Consider the following 20,699-nt stretch of genomic DNA (forward strand, 5'->3'; position numbering starts at 1 on the left):
TCACATCTGAGGGGTCATCATTCACAGCTTTCGGCACAACACAGGAAGATGAAAATATTTATGTCTCTACAAAGCTTAGCAGATGATTAAACTTCATTTACTTTTTAGCCTCATGTTTGTTGTAGTTTTTTGGTAAATGTCTCTTTTGTAACAAGTGTAATTAACTCAAATAATTCCATAAAAGGGCTGGGGGATTTTTTTTTTTTTTTTGGTAAATAAATTTAAGTTAATTATTTGAAACAATATGATAACATTTGAATATTCTAACATCAATCCTATGAAGCCACAGTTTTGATTTTGGATACAGACAATGCTGTCTGAATAGTTACATTCTTTGAACACCGACTCTCCCAAGTTCAGTTTACTAATCAGTAAGAAAATCTGATGTCCTTCAATATCTCCCATCAACATAGCAGAGAAATCTTTGCGTGCGCACACACACACACACACACACACACACACACATATACTGCAAATGAGTCTACAGCTAAGGAAACTATAGGTACTGGTGCAACACTCACTCACCTCATCTTGTTGCTACTCTATGAAAGGGAGGTGGGTGAATAAGGTTGAGTTTAGCTGCTGGGCAGAGATGTGCAGAGTGGCTTTGGTATCAAGGAGAAGTATTCAGTCTAAAGCAATTGCCTGAAGGCTTTCGTGTTACAACTGAAGGTTTCATTCAGTTTTTAGCAGGAAGCTGCATGATTAACAATGACATTCCTTTAACAAATGTTCACCAAGCTTGTATTTTGGTTATGTGCTAGTTTGAATGCTTGGTGAATAGACATTAACAGCAATTTATGTGTGCGAGCAGGTACAAGGTATAAGGACCCCCACTTTCTTCACCCTTTTCTAAACTAATGAAACCAACAGTCAGAGAACCTCCACTACGCCGAGGAAGAACCCTGATGTGTTTCCTTAACTGATTTTATGCATGAATGAGATTAACCTTTGCAGCATCATTACCATGGAGCTCTCATTAACTATTTCTGCCCAGCAGCTTCTCATTGTTTTCTGTACAGTACACCATGAGCTGTCAAAATACCAGCTCAGTTCAGCCTCGGTGACCCCTGCTGGGAGTGTACTTTTACTCCTCGGCTCAGGAAATTAGCATATGACACATCCTTGACTTTGACTGCTCTTTTATGAAGGTTTTTTTCCCTCTTTTGCTTACAATGAAATGTGATTAATCAAGCAATCGCTTAATAAATCATGCCTCCAGTGTACACGATGCCCTTGGAAAAACAGATCATAAGTTGGTCAAAACCAGCACTTAATTCTGAAGTCAAACATGTAACTTTCCCACATTTAAAAGGCTTTAAAATATACTCTGGATATACATTAACATAGGAGGCAAAATAGTAGTTACACCTTAGACCTACCAAAAAATGCAGGGGTTCTGTCTTGCCCACCCAATCAAAGGTTGGGTGGAAAATTTAAATAAAAAAACAAGTAATGTTAGTAATAAAAAATATGGATAAATATTAGACACCGGAATAGTATTGTTTATTTCTTTTAACACCATGGAAGACATTAAAAAGGCCTTTTGGCGTTGTCATGAAGTTTCAAATTACTACAAAATGTTACAAATAACATCTGATCCACACTCAAGGTCACTTAATGGCATGTTCACATCAAACGCGTTGAAAGCATCAAAAGCGGCAGGTGTACATTTACAATATATGGTGGACGCACTTCTAGGGAGCGTCGGAGGTCCCGCTGTTTTAAAGCTTTTTGCGCGGCGGATGTTTTTGATATGCGTCCGGCACCTCCAACGCGGCCGACGCTGGAGTTGGGATTGTTGAACTTTTGGGGCAAAGACAGATGGACAGGCGCTCTTCTGCTGGCATAGAGCGCCTGCAGTTGGTGTCCTGGTAGGAAATGCGAGCGCCGATGTGGCTCAGCAGGTCGTCAAACTGGGCACGGGAAAGACGGAAGTAGCGCTGAAAGAGACTCGTCCGAGCGCAGATCTGGTGAATTCAGAAACAGCGCTGAGGCGCAAATAAAGCCAAGCCACTCTCTGGATAATGTAGAGCCGATGAACAGGAGTCGGAGGCGGCGTGTTCAGCAAGGAACTCCAAACTTATCTATAGCCCTCAAACATCACAGTGCACACACTGAGTCACACCAAAATACTGTACATCCGACCGGATACACATCCTTCTCAACACAATAATGTTCCCTACCACTTCAGTCACTGGGTAAATTATAAACGTAACTGATCGCCACAATATCATCCATTGCATGAATACCACCGGCAACAGAGAAGCCCCTCCCCTCGACACGCGTCCTGAGCATCTTCAACGTTGGTGACAAGCGTCTGTATTCAATTAGCACAAGTGTCCAACAACGCACCTGAGGCACGATTTTGATGCCCTAAACATGTTTGGTGTGAACGTACCATTAGTCATCCTGGGAGACAGATTTAGATGGCACCATTACAGCAGAGGAGTGGAATGGAAAACTCAAGAACATAAAGAAAATGTCAAGGATGCAATGAATATGTTTAATCCTGTTTAAAATTTTACACAGAGTATATTGGACAAAGCAGGTCTGGCAGATAATCACACTTGCTGAAAATGCCAGGAGAACATTGGCACACTTGTTCTCATGCTCTGGGGATGCTCGAAAGTGCAAGACTTTTGGTTATTCGTCCATGCAGTGGTAGAAAAGGTTGTTGGTTTTGACATCCCATTCTGTGGTAGGCTTTACATTCTACATGAATCTTTTACCCTCTTCTCTTTCACAATGGGCACAAATAGCTATTATGCTTGGGAGAACATTTCTGGCTATTGAGTAGAAATTCCAATCAGCCCCTTCTTTTATTCAATGACAAACCTCTCTTGGTCAACTCATTAGAAAGATTATTTTACAGATTGTTGAATAGAATTAAGGATTACAATAGTTTAAGCAGTAGGCTTGATTTACCTGTTGCTTGAAACAACAGAAGCATTACACAAAGACAATAGAAGTGCTTCAAATGACTTTGCTGCTAGTTTGTTTTTGGAATTATTTGAATAGGATGACAGGGCTGCTGGTATCGCTAAGGGAATACCTAAAAACCCCTCCAAGGACATTCAAAATGAGATCATTGGAACACTGGCTAACATGGTTCTCGGCGAGATAAAGAAAATATATGCAAGAGCTGACTACAGGGTTTTGCATAAATAGTGATGCGACCAGGGATTGGTGTCGTGTTGAGAACCTGTCCATAATTATCCGATTTGTATACAACTCCATGCCAAAAAAAGACACCGGGGGGGTATTCCAGAAAGGAGGTGCAACAAACTCTCAGTCTATCCATAAACTCTGAGTTAACATATCCTGCGATGGGAAACTCTGAATATCCCGTTCTATTACAGCTGGTATGAAAACCTTGAGTTACTCACATGCACGAGTGCAAGAAAAAGCCATCATCAATGGAGCAAAGACAACACGAGATACCTATTCTAAAGGTGTCTTCAATCAGAATGCGACTTCAGCCACTATAGTCGCCTAAATCGTCCGTGATGAGTCGCATGAACATTCATGGCTCCAGTGATGATAGGGGAATAGGATGTGTTTGCAGGGCAGGAGGCTGCACTGAGAGGGTTGATCACTTCTTCTACATCCGTATGTTTACAGGACTCCTCATAGACAGCTCCACTTGTAGTTACGGTTTAAATGCTCATCTTACGGAGTTACGAAAAAGACGAGTTCACTCATGATATACTTTGAATTTAAAAGTCTTATTCAAGAAGTATGCCACTTCCATTTGGCCACAGTAAGTAGAGGAAGTGTACAGCCTTCCTGCTGCAACCGTCTCACTGTCACGGGAGGGAGGCTCCACAGACAGTGACGGCCGTTTGACGTTGCGTCATTTACACTGATTTTGAATGTAATCTAGTCACTGTAGTCGCGTTCAGTGTGCATGCACCCTAAGAGGAAAAGTTTACACCGTAGCAGCTGCCAAGGAGTTGGTTAAAAATATTGTGTTCATTTAGTGTTAATTTGACAGGAGAAAAGCACATTTGGCATAACGGTAATGCATATTTAGGTCATTACCTCACCACATTTAGATTTTAATTTGACTTTTTAAATGGTTGTATATTGAAGGGTATAAATGTGTATTCCCCCTTTTCCTTTGCCACAGGTTTGTATCCAGGGAACTTTACAAAAAATGTCAGTAGGCATTTTAATGCAAAGAACAACCTTTCTGATTGCTCTGCATACAGTGCCTTTCCCTAAATGCTCTACATAACCAGTGTTTGAGGATGTAGCACACAACATTTGTAACAACGTGAGCGCACGTCTGCGGTGTGTAATGTTACAAATGAGTGTCAAGGTAAATTAAAGTGTTCCTTGAGAAGTGGTGTCCAGATGGGCGGGGCCAGGTAGAAACCCAGGGTTTCTTAAATTAAACCTGATTTATCTGGTTCTCTGTACATGGTTCATCAAGACTTTGTGTCAGAAAAGTATGACGCTCCATGTGCTCTCAATATTTTGTACGAGGTCTCTGAGGATGACAATGCCACAGTTGATCTGTCCACTGGTGTATCAGATGTGCTGTTGCAAATTAAGAGGCACAATTGCATTGAGAACTGCAAATTGCTGCTGCATGTTCTCAGTGTGTTAAAACCAGCAAATGCTGTTTTACAGACTTACACAGCGGGCATGTGCACTGCTTGTGATGTTGTTGGTGCAACACTTTAAAATCTTTAAAGAACATCTATAAAGACTATTGGTCGACAGAGCTCACACAGACACACCTGCTGAAGAAGAGTTAGATTTTCCAAAAAGATGGATAGTAGTTCTCTTGTCTGTGGGTCACACAGACTCAGATGAGCCCATGTTGACAGCTCATCCTTGACAGGGCAATTTCAGATAAGGACAGCCATTTCATGTCCAAAATCTAGTGCATTTCACGATTTTCCATTGTTACATCCTCTGGATGTGTGCTGGTACTGTGGCAGATGATGTGAGTCTGAAGAATGAAATCCTTGCTGCCAAACCAATGTTGGTTGAAAAGTTTCCGGAGGACATTGACCTATCCAATGTGTGCAATCGTTTACAAGAGTATTACAAAGCTTTGAGTTACATAAATGATAACAGCCCTTGTGATTGGTGTCTCTTCAGCATCCTGCAAGGTTTCCTTCTCCACACTCAGGAGTCCTCACACCTATTTGTTATATCGTGTTGCATGAAAGACATGTCTATAACAAATAATTTGACCATGGTTGAATTTGTAAATATCTTTGCCAAATACATAAAAAAAAAAAAAAAAAGTAGGCCATTGATGTATTAGATCACATGTCTCAAACTCAAGGCCTGGCCCTTTACAGAGCAACCAATTCGGCCCACAGAAGACGATAGAAATGATAGAGAAAACATGAATCATTGTGGAAGTTACCAAATAATTCATTTGTAGATATCTCAAATTCAAAAATTAAATGAAACTCCACCATAATTTTAGGGGCTCGAAGTTTTCCAATGCCTCTGTCACATGAATGCAATAATTTTTTATCACAAATTATGGAAACAAATCTACATTTTTCCAAAAATATAAAAAAATTTTAAATTGCTCCTACCTCCCCATTTTTCTATCTAAAATCTGTGGCCCACCTAAAACAAACTGGTCCTTATTTGGCCCCTGAACTATAAGGAGTTTAACACCGCTGGAGTAGGTTGTCTGATGTGCTGTAGATTATTGCTATTGGATAACAAACAAAATAATATAAAAGGAAAATTCTTGCACCAAAATATCTTCAATGTTCTGGTTTTGTTTAGTTTGTTCAGGATTCTTTATTGGGTTAAGAAATATTTGTTGTTTTCTTTGTAATTTGTAACTTTTTAGATTAAATTTGACCAAATAAAATTGAATAAGCAAGCCAGGTTTAGTGTAACTACTCTATGGCATAGTAGCACATAACAACCAAGTTGCCCACCTATTATTTTAACCATCCCACCATTATATAACATGTTTGAACTGGCTCTGCTCCTCCATCACAAAACACCCTTCGCTTACCACACATTTCTTGTCAAAAACAAAAAAACATGAAAAAATTACCAATAGATTCACATTTACAATCTAAGACCTAATTGGGAACAGCTGAGCAGCTGACATATTTGGTACACACTCTCCTCCATTGTCTTTTGGGTATAATGTTTTTCATTTTAAAGTCTGTCATATGCTGTATTCTCTGAAAACATGCCTTTTTATTGACTGACATTTCATTTTTGTAAAATTTCTAAAGCTTCACATTCATTTCCTAGAGCCGCTCAGTGTACTTACCTGCAGCTTGAGAAAACTCTCTCAAAATTGGGCCAATGAGTTCTGTGAAAAATAAAAGTCAGACTTGTGAACAATTCAATTTCCTCTGCTGCATGTACAGTATGCTCAGATAAGAGAAGAAGTCCTTAGTTGACTTGTGAGCATAACGCTATAGCTGTGCACCTTTCAAAAACAGGCATTATACTCCATTTTAGCATCCTGGTTTAATTACACAACTTCCATCTGTAATGACTGTGGGAAAGTACACAAAAAAAAAAAAACTACCCTTTTGACATCTGTGAGGACAGAAGCTTTCATTATCAATGTGAAAGTAAAGGGGAAAAAGTACTTTTCAGATGTGATGGAAACGGAACAGCAACAACATGTCATTGTCTTTATTTTAACTTATTTTTAACCTTGTAAAGCACTTTGTGCTGCTTTTTTCTTTTGTATGAAAAGAAAGATTGATTGATTGATTGATTGATTGATTGATTGATTGATTGATTGATTGATTGAACATCTCTGCTGGTAACAGTACGCCTCAGTTTCCAGCTGACTTATTCTACACATCAAAGATTGGAAGTAGTGGCTTCTAGAATTGCCAGCATTTTAAACACGCTAATAACAATTGTTTAATTGAGTTTAGTTCAACAGTCGTGTTTAATTTAAAGATCTTAATGCACTGCGTTATCTTAGTGTCGCACTGCTATGCTCCTTTATAATCTCCCCTCTTGGCACTTGGAGTGATACTGTGTTGGATGATGTGTAGATATTTAAGAAAATCTGGTGGCAAACTGACAAAATAAATATGCATCAAGTTTGGTTCCTGCCAGGGGCGGGGCGTCAAGGGGTGCTGGTAGGGCGGCACACCCCCAGCTTGGGCCCCAGATAGGAGGTAGGACTTAAGGGAGCCGGGCCTCTACCACGGCTCAGGGGAGCTGGAGAAGGCGGCCCCTCCCATGACTTTTGTCCAGAGGTGCCCAGAGTATGGGCACAGTCTGTTAAACATCACCCAACATGCAGATGTATACAGGGGTTATTTAGACCCATTTTGTGTGACATATGCACACTAAATTAGGTGCATGCGCATGCACGCTCAGTTACGCTTTATATAGACCACAACTGTATGATTTATATGTAAAAAAGAAGGATTTAAAAGCATGATATGTCTCCTTTAACAGCTGTTCATTTATTGCCATTTTTAAATTTTTCAAGCATCACATATGTAAACAACATGGTTTCTGCACCAAGTATGCACGCACATCTGTCACGTGTCTCATGTTTGTCCACATTAAAATGAGTCTATAGTTTGCACCGCTCATTCTCCAAGTTCAAGGGCCCATGTTACGCTAAATTGACTTTTCTGTGCTTTACACATGATCAAAGTGCTGTTTAGGCTTCATACACATGCCCAAAGTGTTTTTTCATTGATTCCCTCAATCATTAGTTAGAGGGTGATTTGCTCCTTCCCACTTTGATGACAAATTTGATGCGGCACTGAGCTGGAGAAGCCACGCCCCCAGGAAGCTCTCTGCCGTGATTGACATGTAAACAGACACGCCCACATATGTGCGCATTGAGCATGAGCTCGGCTACGGAGTGGGCGGGAGGAGGGCGGGCTTTCTTCAGGCCCTACGTCACCTTGCGGGGAGGAAGAAGTCAGTGTCCCGTCTATAGACACGCCCACTCATTAATATGCATAACTAGGCCGCACATCAGCCTGTTTGTGTAGAGTTGCTCAGAAAGTGACTTTTCAGAAGCTAAAACTCTGAATAAAAGGCAAGTTTGGGAAAATAAACCTCAAGTACTATGTTTTTGGGGTTCTTTGAACAAATGGAGATGGGTGAAAAATAGCATGACATGGGACCTTTAAAAGTTATTAAAAACCAGTTGAGGTGCACAGTGGGACAGGAGAGACTGAGTGGATAATATTAGTGACCATGTAGTCTAATGTTTTGTTGTTCTTTTGTTTTGTTATTCTTCATGTCCGTTTGATGTACTTCAAAATGATATAGTCGCTCTCCAAGCCAAAGCTTGTTAGCCCCGTTGTTGCAGGCATGTGTATGTTGTAAAATGATCATGAGCTTTATTAAAGATTAAAGATTAAATCGGGGCTTTCGCCTTTAATTGGCCATGTAATGTTAGTACATTAATGGAATTTGTCCTATGCATTTAACCCATCCCTGAGGATCAGTGGGCAGCCATTTTGCGGCGCCTGGGGAGCAGTTAAGGGACTTGCTCAACATCCCACAGTGATGGCCCAGGTGAGGCTTGAGCCGGCAACCCTCCGATTACAAGCCCAGCGTCCTTAACCACTAGGCCACCACTCCCATTATTTAGGGTTAAAGGGCCCGGTCATTTGCCCCGCCCCAGCTCTGATTTGTGGTTCCTGCTCAATACTAACACTTTACACTCAACACATTATTCTAAGATTTATTCCGATTTAGCTCATTAAAATGTAACCTTACCGAAAGCAATCAAACATGCACTGAAATCAAATCTTTACTCATGTGCCATCATTTAAAGGTATTACTCATGACTCTTGACTTGACTGAAAGTTGCTCATCCACAGTTAATAGGATTTGCTCTTCGCGGTGGCACACTAAAGCTGCGTAGGCTACGGTACACAAAAATATGTCAAGGATTAGGCCCATTTGTTTGAAGGACCTTGACATTTAAATTGTGGGTCTTACTTTTAAAGATACCTTAGACTTCAGTTTGGAGTTTGACAGAAACTCAGGAATAACCTTTCACGCCAAATAAAACCCTGGAAAGACCAAAAAGAAAATCTCTTTGTTATTCTACAGGAGTGAAACTATGCCGATATGTCAAAATTCATGTAACCAAGGAGAAAAAGTCTGTAGTAGTGAAAGCAAAAGGAACAGATCCTTTTTTCATTTCTTTTTAACATAGAGACAAAACAAATACACAAATGATTTTTGAAAAAATAAAAAATAATAATTTTAAGTCTTTTAATGCTAATGGTTGACAAAGCGCTCAAAACCAACGAGAATGAGTCCACACACATTTCTCCATATTGTCTTGAACAGATAGTGTGATACATTTTGTAATGCTGTTCCGGGTTCAAATTTCCTGCGCAGTTCTGCAGACATGAAGTCAAATGATGACGTCAAATGACGCTAGTGCGCATTCTTGATGGCTTGGAGAGGCGTCCAACTCCCAGAAATAAAGACGAATGAGAAGAAGACGGCTTGGAGACTAAAAGAAGACAAGCACAGTGAACCAAACTACTGTTTGGTTCCACAGATACAGTACAGGCAGAGGCATGTGTGGAGGTCTTGCAGTAAACGGTCACATGAACGGCAAGTAAATAAATAACAGTGTCACAGTTGGAGTGCAGATCAGGCTGCATTTTCTCGTGCGAGTCTGACCCAACAAAGAAAACCTAATTTTTTCCTCAAAGAATTGACATATTTACGTTTGTTTTAGTGGTAAGCATCGATTTTATTAACAAACAACTGTTAATGTCAACATCAGATCAGCGCACGGGTAACAAGCAAACATCAAACACAAACAGGGGCACAGTGCATGGAAGAGATCCATCGAATCTATTAACATAATCCATGCATGTATTAAAGATAAGGATAATCCATGTAATTGTGCAGAAAAAGGAATGTTTCAAAAGTGTATTCCTTTATAATTATCCTCCCCTGCTCCCTCCTCCCTGCACTGTGGATCCTGCTTTCACTGCTGCAGTTAAAGCTGCATTTTTCAGGGCTACAGCAGTTGAACCCGACCCGTCCGGTGCCGTCGGATCCCGTCAGGCTTTGGTCGAGTATCCATCCTCTCATCACAGTCCTATCAGCTGTGCTCCGGTGTCAAAGACTGAGTGACACCGGACTGCTACGTACTGAAATGTACCCGTGCTGGAATTGCCATGCACAATGTCATACAGAGATTCTGTACTGATTTTAAAAAATGCTTAAAACATCACATCAGTCGACCATCAATAAAAAATCTACCAATCATTAAAAAAAACATGATTGTCATGATCAGATTGCTGATTTATTTGAATACAACAGCTTATTATTGTAAAGTTGCATTAGAGTTAAAGTCAAATAAGGTAAGGTTCTTTATTTGCCGTTTCAGTCTATTTCCATACAAGCGAAATAGTGTTTTTCTCAGCCATTTGATGCACACAACAACAGTCAAACAATAGGTACGGACATGACATTAGTGTACAGTGAACAGACAAACAAAAAAAACAAACATCTAAAAACAACTGTAGCAGCCAGATCATGTTTGTGTGTGTGTGTGTCAGCTGATAAAAGATAAGTCAATACAATAAATAGTAAAAAATTATAAAATAGTGAGTCACCATAAGCAGTAAAGTGCCTAAAAGCAATGTTTTTTTGTCTTTTTCCCTTTTGCGTGTGTGGGTATAATAGAGAAATAACCAGGTAGGCAGACACACAAGCTTAGGGAAGATAGTATAATCAAACTGACAAGAGTAGAAGGTAAATAGAAAGAGAAGATAGGGTGACCATACGTCCAGGTTTACCTGGACCATGGTGTCTTTTCACGTCTTGTCTGGGCTGTCCAGGGATATTTAACAAATTGATGAAATCGTCAGGTTTCCCACCGACCTGTAACGTATCTTGGGGAATGCATATGTGGTGGGTGCATGGTGGGCAAAGGCTGTGTGGGATGTGATTCAGGGGAAGGACTGTTGCTGATTAATCACAGGTGTAGCGCATTGTGTTTAATCACACCCGGATAGCTGCTGGTGCGTGCGTGCGTGTGTGTGTGTGTGTGTGTGTGTTTCTCTCTCCCTCCCTCTCTGCTTATCACTTTGCGCTGAGAAGGAGAGATTTTAAAACTTTGAGAAGCAGTTTACCACCTGTTTGAATATTTATTCCTGTTAATGTTGATGCAATTTAGAACAGAAACTTGAAAAGTTTGTTACTTTAATGCGCATCTGACATCACATTATTTTCCTTTGCTAATTTATGTTCTGGGGTTTTGTTTGAATGGACTATTATTCATGGTTTCTTTTTGTGTTTAATACTATAATTATATTATTTATACTCAATAATCCTGTTAATAAAATATATCTTCAGTCAGGCCAACTTTTGTCACAGCTATTTTCAGGACAAGGACGAACAGTTATTTTTCATATTATTTCATGAGATGTTTCACTCTATTCTTTACTTGTTGTTGTTCTACATCACCTGTTTTTATTATTTGTTAAATATGCTTTACTTGATGTCGTTCTACCTCATCTTTGTTAACTTCAATAAATGTTCCTTTTTTTTAAATTGGAGACTTGTACCATTTGTTATCATCATTGTGTAATTTTTATGATGTTAATTGAGGAAGCAAAAGTAGTATCGGCTAGTGTTGTGTTCAAGACCACACTGCACATGCATCGAGACCAAGACAAGACCAAGACTTTCGGGAGCCGAGACCGAGTCAAGACCAAGACCATAAACATTTTTTTTTTTCAATTTAAAAAAATATATAAATAAATACAATTATGACAAGGTTCGATAGTTAAATAACATCTCTCTTGAATTTTAGTTTATTTGAAATACATTTGACGGACAAAAAAAGCTGCCTGCAAAAAATGTATTAAAATATTAAAACTCCTACTGCCACTGATAAATTCACAATTATTCTACATATTTGAAAACAAGATTTTTATGTCAGCTGAATGTACAGCAAGTGTTTAAAAGCATTTCTGCCAAGAAATAATGATTCTCGATTCTGATTCTTTGAGTTGTGCAGGTCAACAGGTCACAGATTTCACAAGATAATGTTTTAGTTTGAAAAAGCCTTTACACAGGCCATTTTTATTAATTCACTTAGTTGATACAGTTTAATTTGGTTGCTGTAATGTAACTAGGATATTCAATTAACAAAGGTTTCCAGCTGTAACTGTAAAAGTGAAACTTTCTGAAATAAAACTACAAACAAGTTGTCATCAGTGTAAAAAACATAGAGCTACAGGTAGATGTGAAACTAAATAAAACAAACTCAAACCCTGGAACAGTCATGTGACAAATCAATCAATTGTTCTTGTTGAGAATTATTATTATTCTGGATACAGTGGAAACAGAAACTATAAAAAATAATTATATTGTGAACCTGTTTATATTGTGGGGAACATATTTATACATAAATGTAATTGGAGTCTAAAGACACAAAAAAAAAACACCACTTTAAAAAGAAAATAGACTAATATAAGACCTCTTTACAGTTATTTGAGTCATTCTGCGCTTGTATATAATGAAAAGAGTGGATGGACAGATGCATAAACATGCAGACTTTCACAGAGACACACACAGACTTATTAAACACACACGGACCTCAGTAAACACGGTAAACAGAACAGGCTTCACCGGCCGGCTGGCACTAGGACCCAGAAGCAGAGTAAGTGCGTCCCCTATCCAGCCTTCACAGGCTGTAATATCATCAGTTTATCATTTTACCAGTTGTTAAAGCTACTGTCTTTACCAGGGAGATAATATTTGTTACTGGTGATTGTTTTCTGGAGTTTTACTGGGATTTTTACCGGTGATTAGTTCATATCTCCCTTGCGCTCCGCGGTCCAAACTGGCACCGTTGCCAGACACACACACACGAATGTGTCACACACGTCACTCAGTCACATTAAGGAAGGTTGTGGTCATTATACGGGGTGGATTAAATAATGAATAAAGGATTGTTTTATCCCGTTCTTCTACGTGTTATTATCACATTATAAAAAAGTTTAAAAATAGCAGGAATTAGTGCTGGTCTCCAACGGTCTTGACGGAAAATCCCAAGTCCGAGACAAGAACGAGTCAAAATGCTTCAGAGTCCGAGACGAGACCAAGACCTTTAAAATTTGGTCTCGAGACCAAGACCGGTCTTGACTACCACAACACTAGTATCGGCTCCAAATATCGGCTCAAGAAAATCGGCAATCCTTATCGGTCATCGGCTAAGGCTGATGAGAAAAAAATCGGTATCGGCACCGGCACTAAAAAATGGGTTGATCCCTAATCAGTAGCAATAATACGTGTGTGTGCGTGTGTGTGTGTGTGTGTGCGTGTGGGTGTGCGTGTGTGTGTGTATGTGAGAGAGAGAGAGAGAGAGAATGAATTATGGTCCTCATTATGATTTGTAATAAATACATATACTAAACAAAACAATTTAGGGCATTATGTGTCTGTAAATATGAATGTATATATGTGTGTGTGTGTGTGTGTGTGTGTGTGTGTGTGTGTGTGTGTGTGTGTGTGTGTGTGTGTGTGTGTGTGGGTGTGTGTGTGTGTGTGTGTGTGTGTGTGTGTGCGCGAGAGAGAGAGAGATAATGAATTATGGTCCTCATTATGATTTGTAATAAATACATATACTAAACAAAACAATTTAGGGCATTATGTGTCTGTATATATATATATGTGTGTGTGTGTGTGTATGTGTGTGTTTCTAGTTTTTCTGTGTGTAGCCTTCTGTTGTCTTTTTTTATAGCACTATTTATTGAGCTGTCATGTGAGTACATTTCCCCACCGCGGGATGAACAAAAAATCTCTCCTCTAATCAATAAAATAAACATTATAAAACACCATCATTCTAATGCTTTTTTTCATTTGTTATTTTTTCACTTTTCTCTTTCTAAAGTGTGACGCCATCGCGTACCCCCATTTGAGAAACACTGGCCTATAGTCTGTGTGAGGCGGGTTTAACTGAGATGTGTTCAGTGCTGTGTGTGTCCTTGGTGCTTGTCCTCTATCTGTTCAGCAGATGTGTGTGACACTGACACTGATCGCTTCAGCCACAGCTGTGCGCGCTGTCAGCTCGTGCGCTCTTTACGCACGCGGCCACATGCCGCCTCCAAAGCTCCGTTCTGGGCGGATGGTGATGGTGATGGTGATGGTGATGCTCAGACGGAGTTCCGTCAAAATGCATTACCGTCTCATCCCTGACGGACTTTCCACATGACTTTGATGTGTCTGCAGCGATGACAGCGTCAATTCGATCTGGTCCAATCATCGAGCAGGGAAGGTGAAGTGAGTCGAACGCGCGCCTGAGGTCCGCGCGTTCACGTGGAACCTATTAAGTGGCGCGCCGCGGAGCACGGTGAGTGGTGGTGAAGTAATCACATGAGGGTGGAGATAATCCGGTGCAGCTACGACAGGTTTTGCTGTAAATGAGGTGGACTCGAAGTTTTTCAGCCTCTCTGTGACTGTTCAACTCTCACAGCTCAGGCTGAAGCGCGTGTGAGGAAGAGTCCAGCCATGCAGAATGAGAGTGGACTTCAAACACTGGCTCCTGAGCCATGTGAAGTACACCAGGAGGACCACAGTGGAGGTTTTGGCAGCAACATGTCCCTGCACTGCTGGCTACAACTCCTCACTAAGGAGTCCACCATGGGATTGCAAGCAGACAGCTCCAGTGTGGTGGTGCGTGTGATGATAGCTTGTGTTTACTCTGTTGTGTGTGCTCTGGGCTTACTGGGAAACTCGTTGGCTCTGTATCTGTTGCACTCTCGTTATAGACAGAAGCAGTCCTCCATTAACTGCTTTGTGATGGGACTGGCCATCACTGATCTACAGTTTGTTCTCACTCTTCCTTTCTGGGCAGTGGACACAGCTCTGGATTTCCGTTGGCCATTCGGTCGAATCATGTGCAAAATCATCAGCTCGGTCACCACCATGAACATGTACGCCAGCGTGTTCTTCCTCACTGCGATGAGCGTGGCACGTTATTACTCTATTTCCTCTGCACTGAAAATGCACAGCCGGAAGGCAGCAGCCGCCCAAGCCAAGTGGACCAGTGTGTGTATCTGGGCTGTTTCTCTGATGGTCACTCTGCCTCACGCCATCTACTCCACCAGTGCCCAGGTGTCTGATGAGGAGCTCTGTCTGGTGCGTTTCCCTGACTCAGGCACGTGGGATCCACAGCTTCTTCTGGGACTCTACCAGCTGCAGAAGGTTCTGCTGGGTTTTCTCATCCCTCTGATAATAATCAGTGTCTGCTATCTGCTCCTTCTACGCATCATCCTCAGTCGGCGTGTTGCAGGCGCAGCAGGCCCACAAGTAACGCAAGGTCGTCAGAATCGGCGCTCCAAAGTAACCAAATCCATCGTCATTGTGGTTCTGTCCTTTTTTCTTTGCTGGCTTCCTAATCAGGCTCTGACACTGTGGGGAGTACTCATCAAGTTTGACCTTGTGCCCTTTAGCAAAGCCTTCTATAATGCACAGGCTTATGCCTTCCCACTGACTGTGTGTTTAGCACACACCAACAGCTGCCTCAATCCTGTGCTCTACTGCCTCATCCGCAAAGAGTTCCGGGCAGGCCTCAAGGAGATTCTCCTCCAGTTCACACCGTCCTTCAGGAGTTTTACTCACCTGCTGCGGCGCAGGACCAAAGTGACTGAGGCACCACCAGTTCTCGTGCTGGTCCCAATGGATGCCTGACTGAATACGCACCAGTAGCAATGGTTCCCAGTGGTGGTCAAAGACCTCTGTGTTTAGTTTGCAGATATCATTTCAGTCAGAATTGATAAAACTGCTGAATGCGAAACATATAATCAGGTGAAGACGTAGTGCAGGCGAAATCAAAGATCGTTTGTTTGAAAAAAGATGTGAAAAGTTGAAATTGCTGCTCGAAAGTTTGTTTTGAGCTCCACTGTTTGATGAGAAAGGTTTTGTGCATTGCATTGTGGGACGTGGAGATGGTAGCATAGAAGTGTTTTTATATCTTTCTGATATTACATGGAACACTGGGAACAAAAGGAAAAAAAAAACTAATGTCAAGCGAACACAATAATTCACAGTAAGAATTAAGTTTAAAAAAATGTGTTTTCAGAACTCCACTAGGGCTGGGCGATATGAACCAAAATTCATATCTCGATATATGATATAAATCTCAATATTTTTTTACTCAATAAAGTCTTACGAGAAAAACAATTCTGGGTGAAATTTTCTGATACAAAATGCCACACAGGCGTATTTATTAAGAGAAACAGCTGCACAAGATGTGCCACTTTTGGCTTTTTCTCCTCTAATGGACAGCACATGTGAGTGAGTTGTGCAGTGTGGCTTGTTTAGAGGAAGATCTGGTTAGGAAGCACTCAGAAATCCATCTAACTGTACTTTTCATGTTGTTCTGAGAAGTAGTGAAAGCAGCCAAAATAGAAAACTAGCTATATCTTGAATTTCAATATATTGCCCAGGCCCAGACTCCACATCCCACAATGCAATGTGCAAAACAGACTTTCAAGCGCCAATTTCAACCTTTTACATCTTTTTTTTTTTTTCAAGCAAATTATCTTTAATTTATTGATCTTTGAGGCCTATACTATGTATTTATCTGATATTTAAAAAAATACTTTCATATCCAGCAGCTTTAAGAGTTGTATAATGAAATTCTGAACATACATGTATGTTCATTGGGTATTTGATCAAACCCAGCTCAGAGTTTTAAACAGGTTTAAGCTGAGAGTCCAGCTCACTTAAAATGAAATTTAACTAGCAGGGCCAAATCATCTAAGTGTAAACACCTCAGTTACCATGGTAACTGAGGTAACAGTCTGTGCTGCAAACCTGCCCCGGACCAGGTTTAAGGTCAGGCTCGTCATCATTTCTGAAAGGTCTCATTTAAATTAATACAATCCTCATTTGTGATGCTTTCAAACACTCCACAAAAATCTATGAATGGAAAAAGGAGTAAAAAAAAAAAACTTTTACTGTTCTCCATACATTTTTTTTTTTTTTTTTTTGCCATCTTCGGCTTTAACGTGACTTTTAAAAAAAAAATTAAACCAAAGCAGACGTCAAGAGAAAAAATATGCACCACTTTCACTGTGTTCTTCATGGTTCCTTCTGATGCATCATGTTCAGGCATTACTGCTGTGCTATAGAGTTATCAACATGTGTATATAGATGTAAATTACAGATATTTTAGAAGTGACAATGTGGCATTCTACATTGTGCTTGTTTTCTCTGTTTGTGATAGTTTATTGATGCACTTGTGTACTCGTACTATTTTAAAAAGTAGGACACTGTTGTGGAAGATGACCAAAGTTCAACAAAGTACAGAATGTTTTCCAGGAAGTCGGTCATTGCTTTGTTTGTAATATAAAGAGAAAAAAAAAGTATTGTTGAGCGTTTCTTTTTACTTGAAGGAAGAAAACAGTTTTTACGCTTCGTCTTGGGGAAATTGTTCCCCTTTGATGTAAGTGGTAAAATGGGGCCAAATTGTTTGTTTGTGTTCAAGAGCTTTCTTCACACAGAGGAGTACGCTACATTGTTGGCAGCTTACTGTCAACTCTGTCCCTGTGGATGCCTTCAAACATCAAACGTTAAAGAGATTCATATGAGATTCTAACCCTTGTCTAACACATCGTACCTTACATTTACATACGTTATAATTGTGTTCTCGATGAAAACATAAAGGTATTCAAGTTTGAAATAGTTTGAATTCTGCTTTATACAGTTTTTTTTACTTGTGAGTGGTAAACATCCCTTACATATTTATTTATTTATTTTTTTTTTTTTTAATTTATTTATTCAGTTCATTTCCGACATGGTTGCATTAACAGAAATTCATTTGACATTCAGAGCAAAATCACATCATTTTTTTTTGTTTTTTTTTTGTGTCCTTTTGCATGCCGGAAAGGGCGACGGAAAAAAGCATTATGCTTATCTATTTTAATTCAAACACCTGATTTAAAGTTTTACTTTGATTACAAGCTGTCAACCTCAGGAGGAATCAGGTTTTCTATGAATGGGTTCTCAATAAACGATACACAAGAGGAATTAAAAATGTAGTATTGCCAAGTTATCAATTGACATGAGAAATAGATCATTTGTGTGGAATATACGCTTAAGATTTGGTATGATATTTTAAAATCAATTGGACATAATAAATCTGCATCTTCCCTCCAATTAGTAACTATTTATTTTTTTCCACCAGAGTGGGGAAAGTGTGTATTTCAAAAAAACAACATTATAAAACAGTGGGAGACTTGTTTGCCTCCAGCAACTTCAGCTCTAATTTGGTTTCTCCTCTGCAGATTTGAGTTTTTTTGATTGTTGTTGTTGTGTTTTGTTTTGTTTTTTTTTTTTTTGTATTCAACTCTTGAAGGTTTTCTGATTACAAATATACCAGGAATTCCCTTGACAACTTCCTAGTGATCCCTACTAATAAACACAAGTTGATTTCTTTATTCTATCAGAAGTTGCAATCCTTTGAACCAACTAGCAACAATAAATAAATAAAAACACCAGTACATGGGAGAAGGAGCTCGTCAGGAATAGTGGTCCAGTGTCTTTTCATCAACTAATAAAATATTTACATGTAATCAGTTTAAGGATAGTCAGTATTCAATACTTCATAGAATACAATGTACACCACAGTTTCTTAATAAATGCAGCTCCAACATGTATAAAATGTGAGAAGGAAGCAGGGACTTATTATCACTTTTGTGGCAATGTCCTATGATTACACGATTTGGATAAAATGTTCAAATAGAATAAAGCACAATTCTCCATATAAAATGTAAAGCCAAACAAGCATTGTTCCTGCTGGGTTTAATATCAACCTCTCCACAGTATGCTCTTCTTATGAAACTGCTGCTACTAGACATTTTATTTTTCAAATGCATCAAAGAGAAACCTCCAACAGAAACACAGTGGTACAGAGATGTACAAAGTTACACCAATGGGAAGTCTTTCTGCTAAATTATTAAAAGACTAAAACGTATTTTATCTGACCTATTTTTTTTTCCACACTCCTTTTCGTATTGTTGTGAGTTTGTGTTTTTGTGACAGAAAATGAGTGATACATTTCTATTACAGTGCTTATCCCACAGCAGCTTCCAAGCTAAAAACTAATGTAAGCTCAACTTTTGCTTCTGGGCATGGACCAAACACAGTATAAACTAAGGGTGTGTATTACGTGGCATCTGGCGATACAATTTTTATCCCGATACATAGGTCACGATATGATACGATACAATATATCCCGATATTGAAGTATAAGGCGATTATTGCGATTTTCTTTTTAATACATGACTTAAGAAACAAACGAATCTGTAAATGTGTACACCTTCATGAGAACATAATGTATGAAATATATTTTATTGGCATATTTTACACTCAAAACATTGGCTTTAACATGCCATGTGCCAACAATTTAAAATAAAAAAAATAACATACAATCTGCCTGTGGCTTTTAAACCAACTTTGACTTCAGTGCAACATGACTTTAGTGCAACTTAACTGAGTTATATGCTTAGAACAACAAATAAATGCAGAAAGTTGGTACTTTCTTTTTACATTTTATTGAAAAAACACAAGCTGGTCACCATGCCCAGGTTCCAGCACTTCTTTGTTCAGTACAGTGTCTCCTGCAGTGGAAAATACTTTCATGGTTAAATAAAAGTTTTTTAAAAAATGAATTAATTAAAAAAAAAAAATCAATGTGGATGCATTTTGAATCAATCCGAGAATCGCGCGATGTAATATCGCGATATTTCGCCAAATGGATTTTTTTCAACTCCCTTAGTAAATAATAAGGGTGTATGAAAAAAAGAATTCAGCAAAATATCACAATATTTCTCCGCATGATTATTGTATTGATCCAAAAAAAAAGGTCAAAAATTGATTTTTTTTTTTTTGTTATTTTTTTAAATCATGTTTTTTTAATGAAATAAACATTTAATTGTGTTAACCTATGCAAAACACGTAAACACCCGGTCACTAGGTGTCAGTGACCCACATCAGACCTTGTTAAACTACCTCACTCACTGCATTTTAGCTTGGAAGTGGATTGCACTTTATTTACATAAAACATACTGGAGACTTTTATAGATGTATGTGGTTACTTGTTTTTTTAAGAATTTAAACTTAACAGGATCAGAATCCGTTGTAGAAGCAAAAAAAATAATAATAATAATTAGACAGTTTGATAATCATACTACTTGTTTTTTGATATTTTTACTTGAATTACAGTTAGTTACTAATTATTTGTTTTCATAAGTTTAAAAAAAACATATTTTACACCATTTTTAACTTGTAAAGGTGAAATTTGTAATCATTATAATTGTGATGTATCGCAATGTATATCGTACTGTTTGATAGCGGGATATATCGTATCATAATTATTCGTTAATCGTGTCATATCGTCAGATTCATGGCAATGGCCAGCCCTAGTATTAACAAAGAGGGATTTGTTTGATATTGTTGTTTCAGTACCAAAAAGAGGGAAAATCTAGACACAACCTTACATTAAAGCTCGATATAAAAAAAAAAAACAACAGAATTTAAAAAACAATTAATGTGGAAAACAGAATAATGTACTACTTTGTATGCACTTATTTCGTAATACATAGGCAAAATATACTTATTTTATTTTTTTATTTATTTATATATTTTGTAAATATATATTTCATGAGTAATATAGCTGTCTTTGTCACATTTTATTTGGCTTTCATAAA

General features: G+C 38.8%; 1 protein-coding gene across 1 annotated transcript; it reads left to right on the top strand.

Annotated features, from left to right (window-relative positions):
• The first annotated feature begins 14,370 nt into the window (after positions 1–14,370).
• Positions 14,371–15,675, top strand: rxfp3.2b (relaxin family peptide receptor 3.2b). Its single transcript, XM_028444887.1, has one exon. The coding sequence runs from the start codon at positions 14,494–14,496 to the stop codon at positions 15,673–15,675; it is 1,182 nt and encodes a 393-aa protein (XP_028300688.1). The 5' UTR covers positions 14,371–14,493.
• The last annotated feature ends 5,024 nt before the right edge of the window (positions 15,676–20,699 follow it).

Source organism: Gouania willdenowi, chromosome 4 (assembly GCF_900634775.1).
Source record: "Gouania willdenowi chromosome 4, fGouWil2.1, whole genome shotgun sequence".
In the NCBI taxonomy this organism is placed as follows: Eukaryota; Metazoa; Chordata; class Actinopteri; order Blenniiformes; family Gobiesocidae; genus Gouania; species Gouania willdenowi.

What these genes read in the sequence shown, in the direction of transcription:
- rxfp3.2b (XM_028444887.1), top strand. Translation starts at nt 14,494, where the DNA reads ATGCAGAATGAGAGTGGACTTCAAACACTGGCTCCTGAGCCATGTGAA.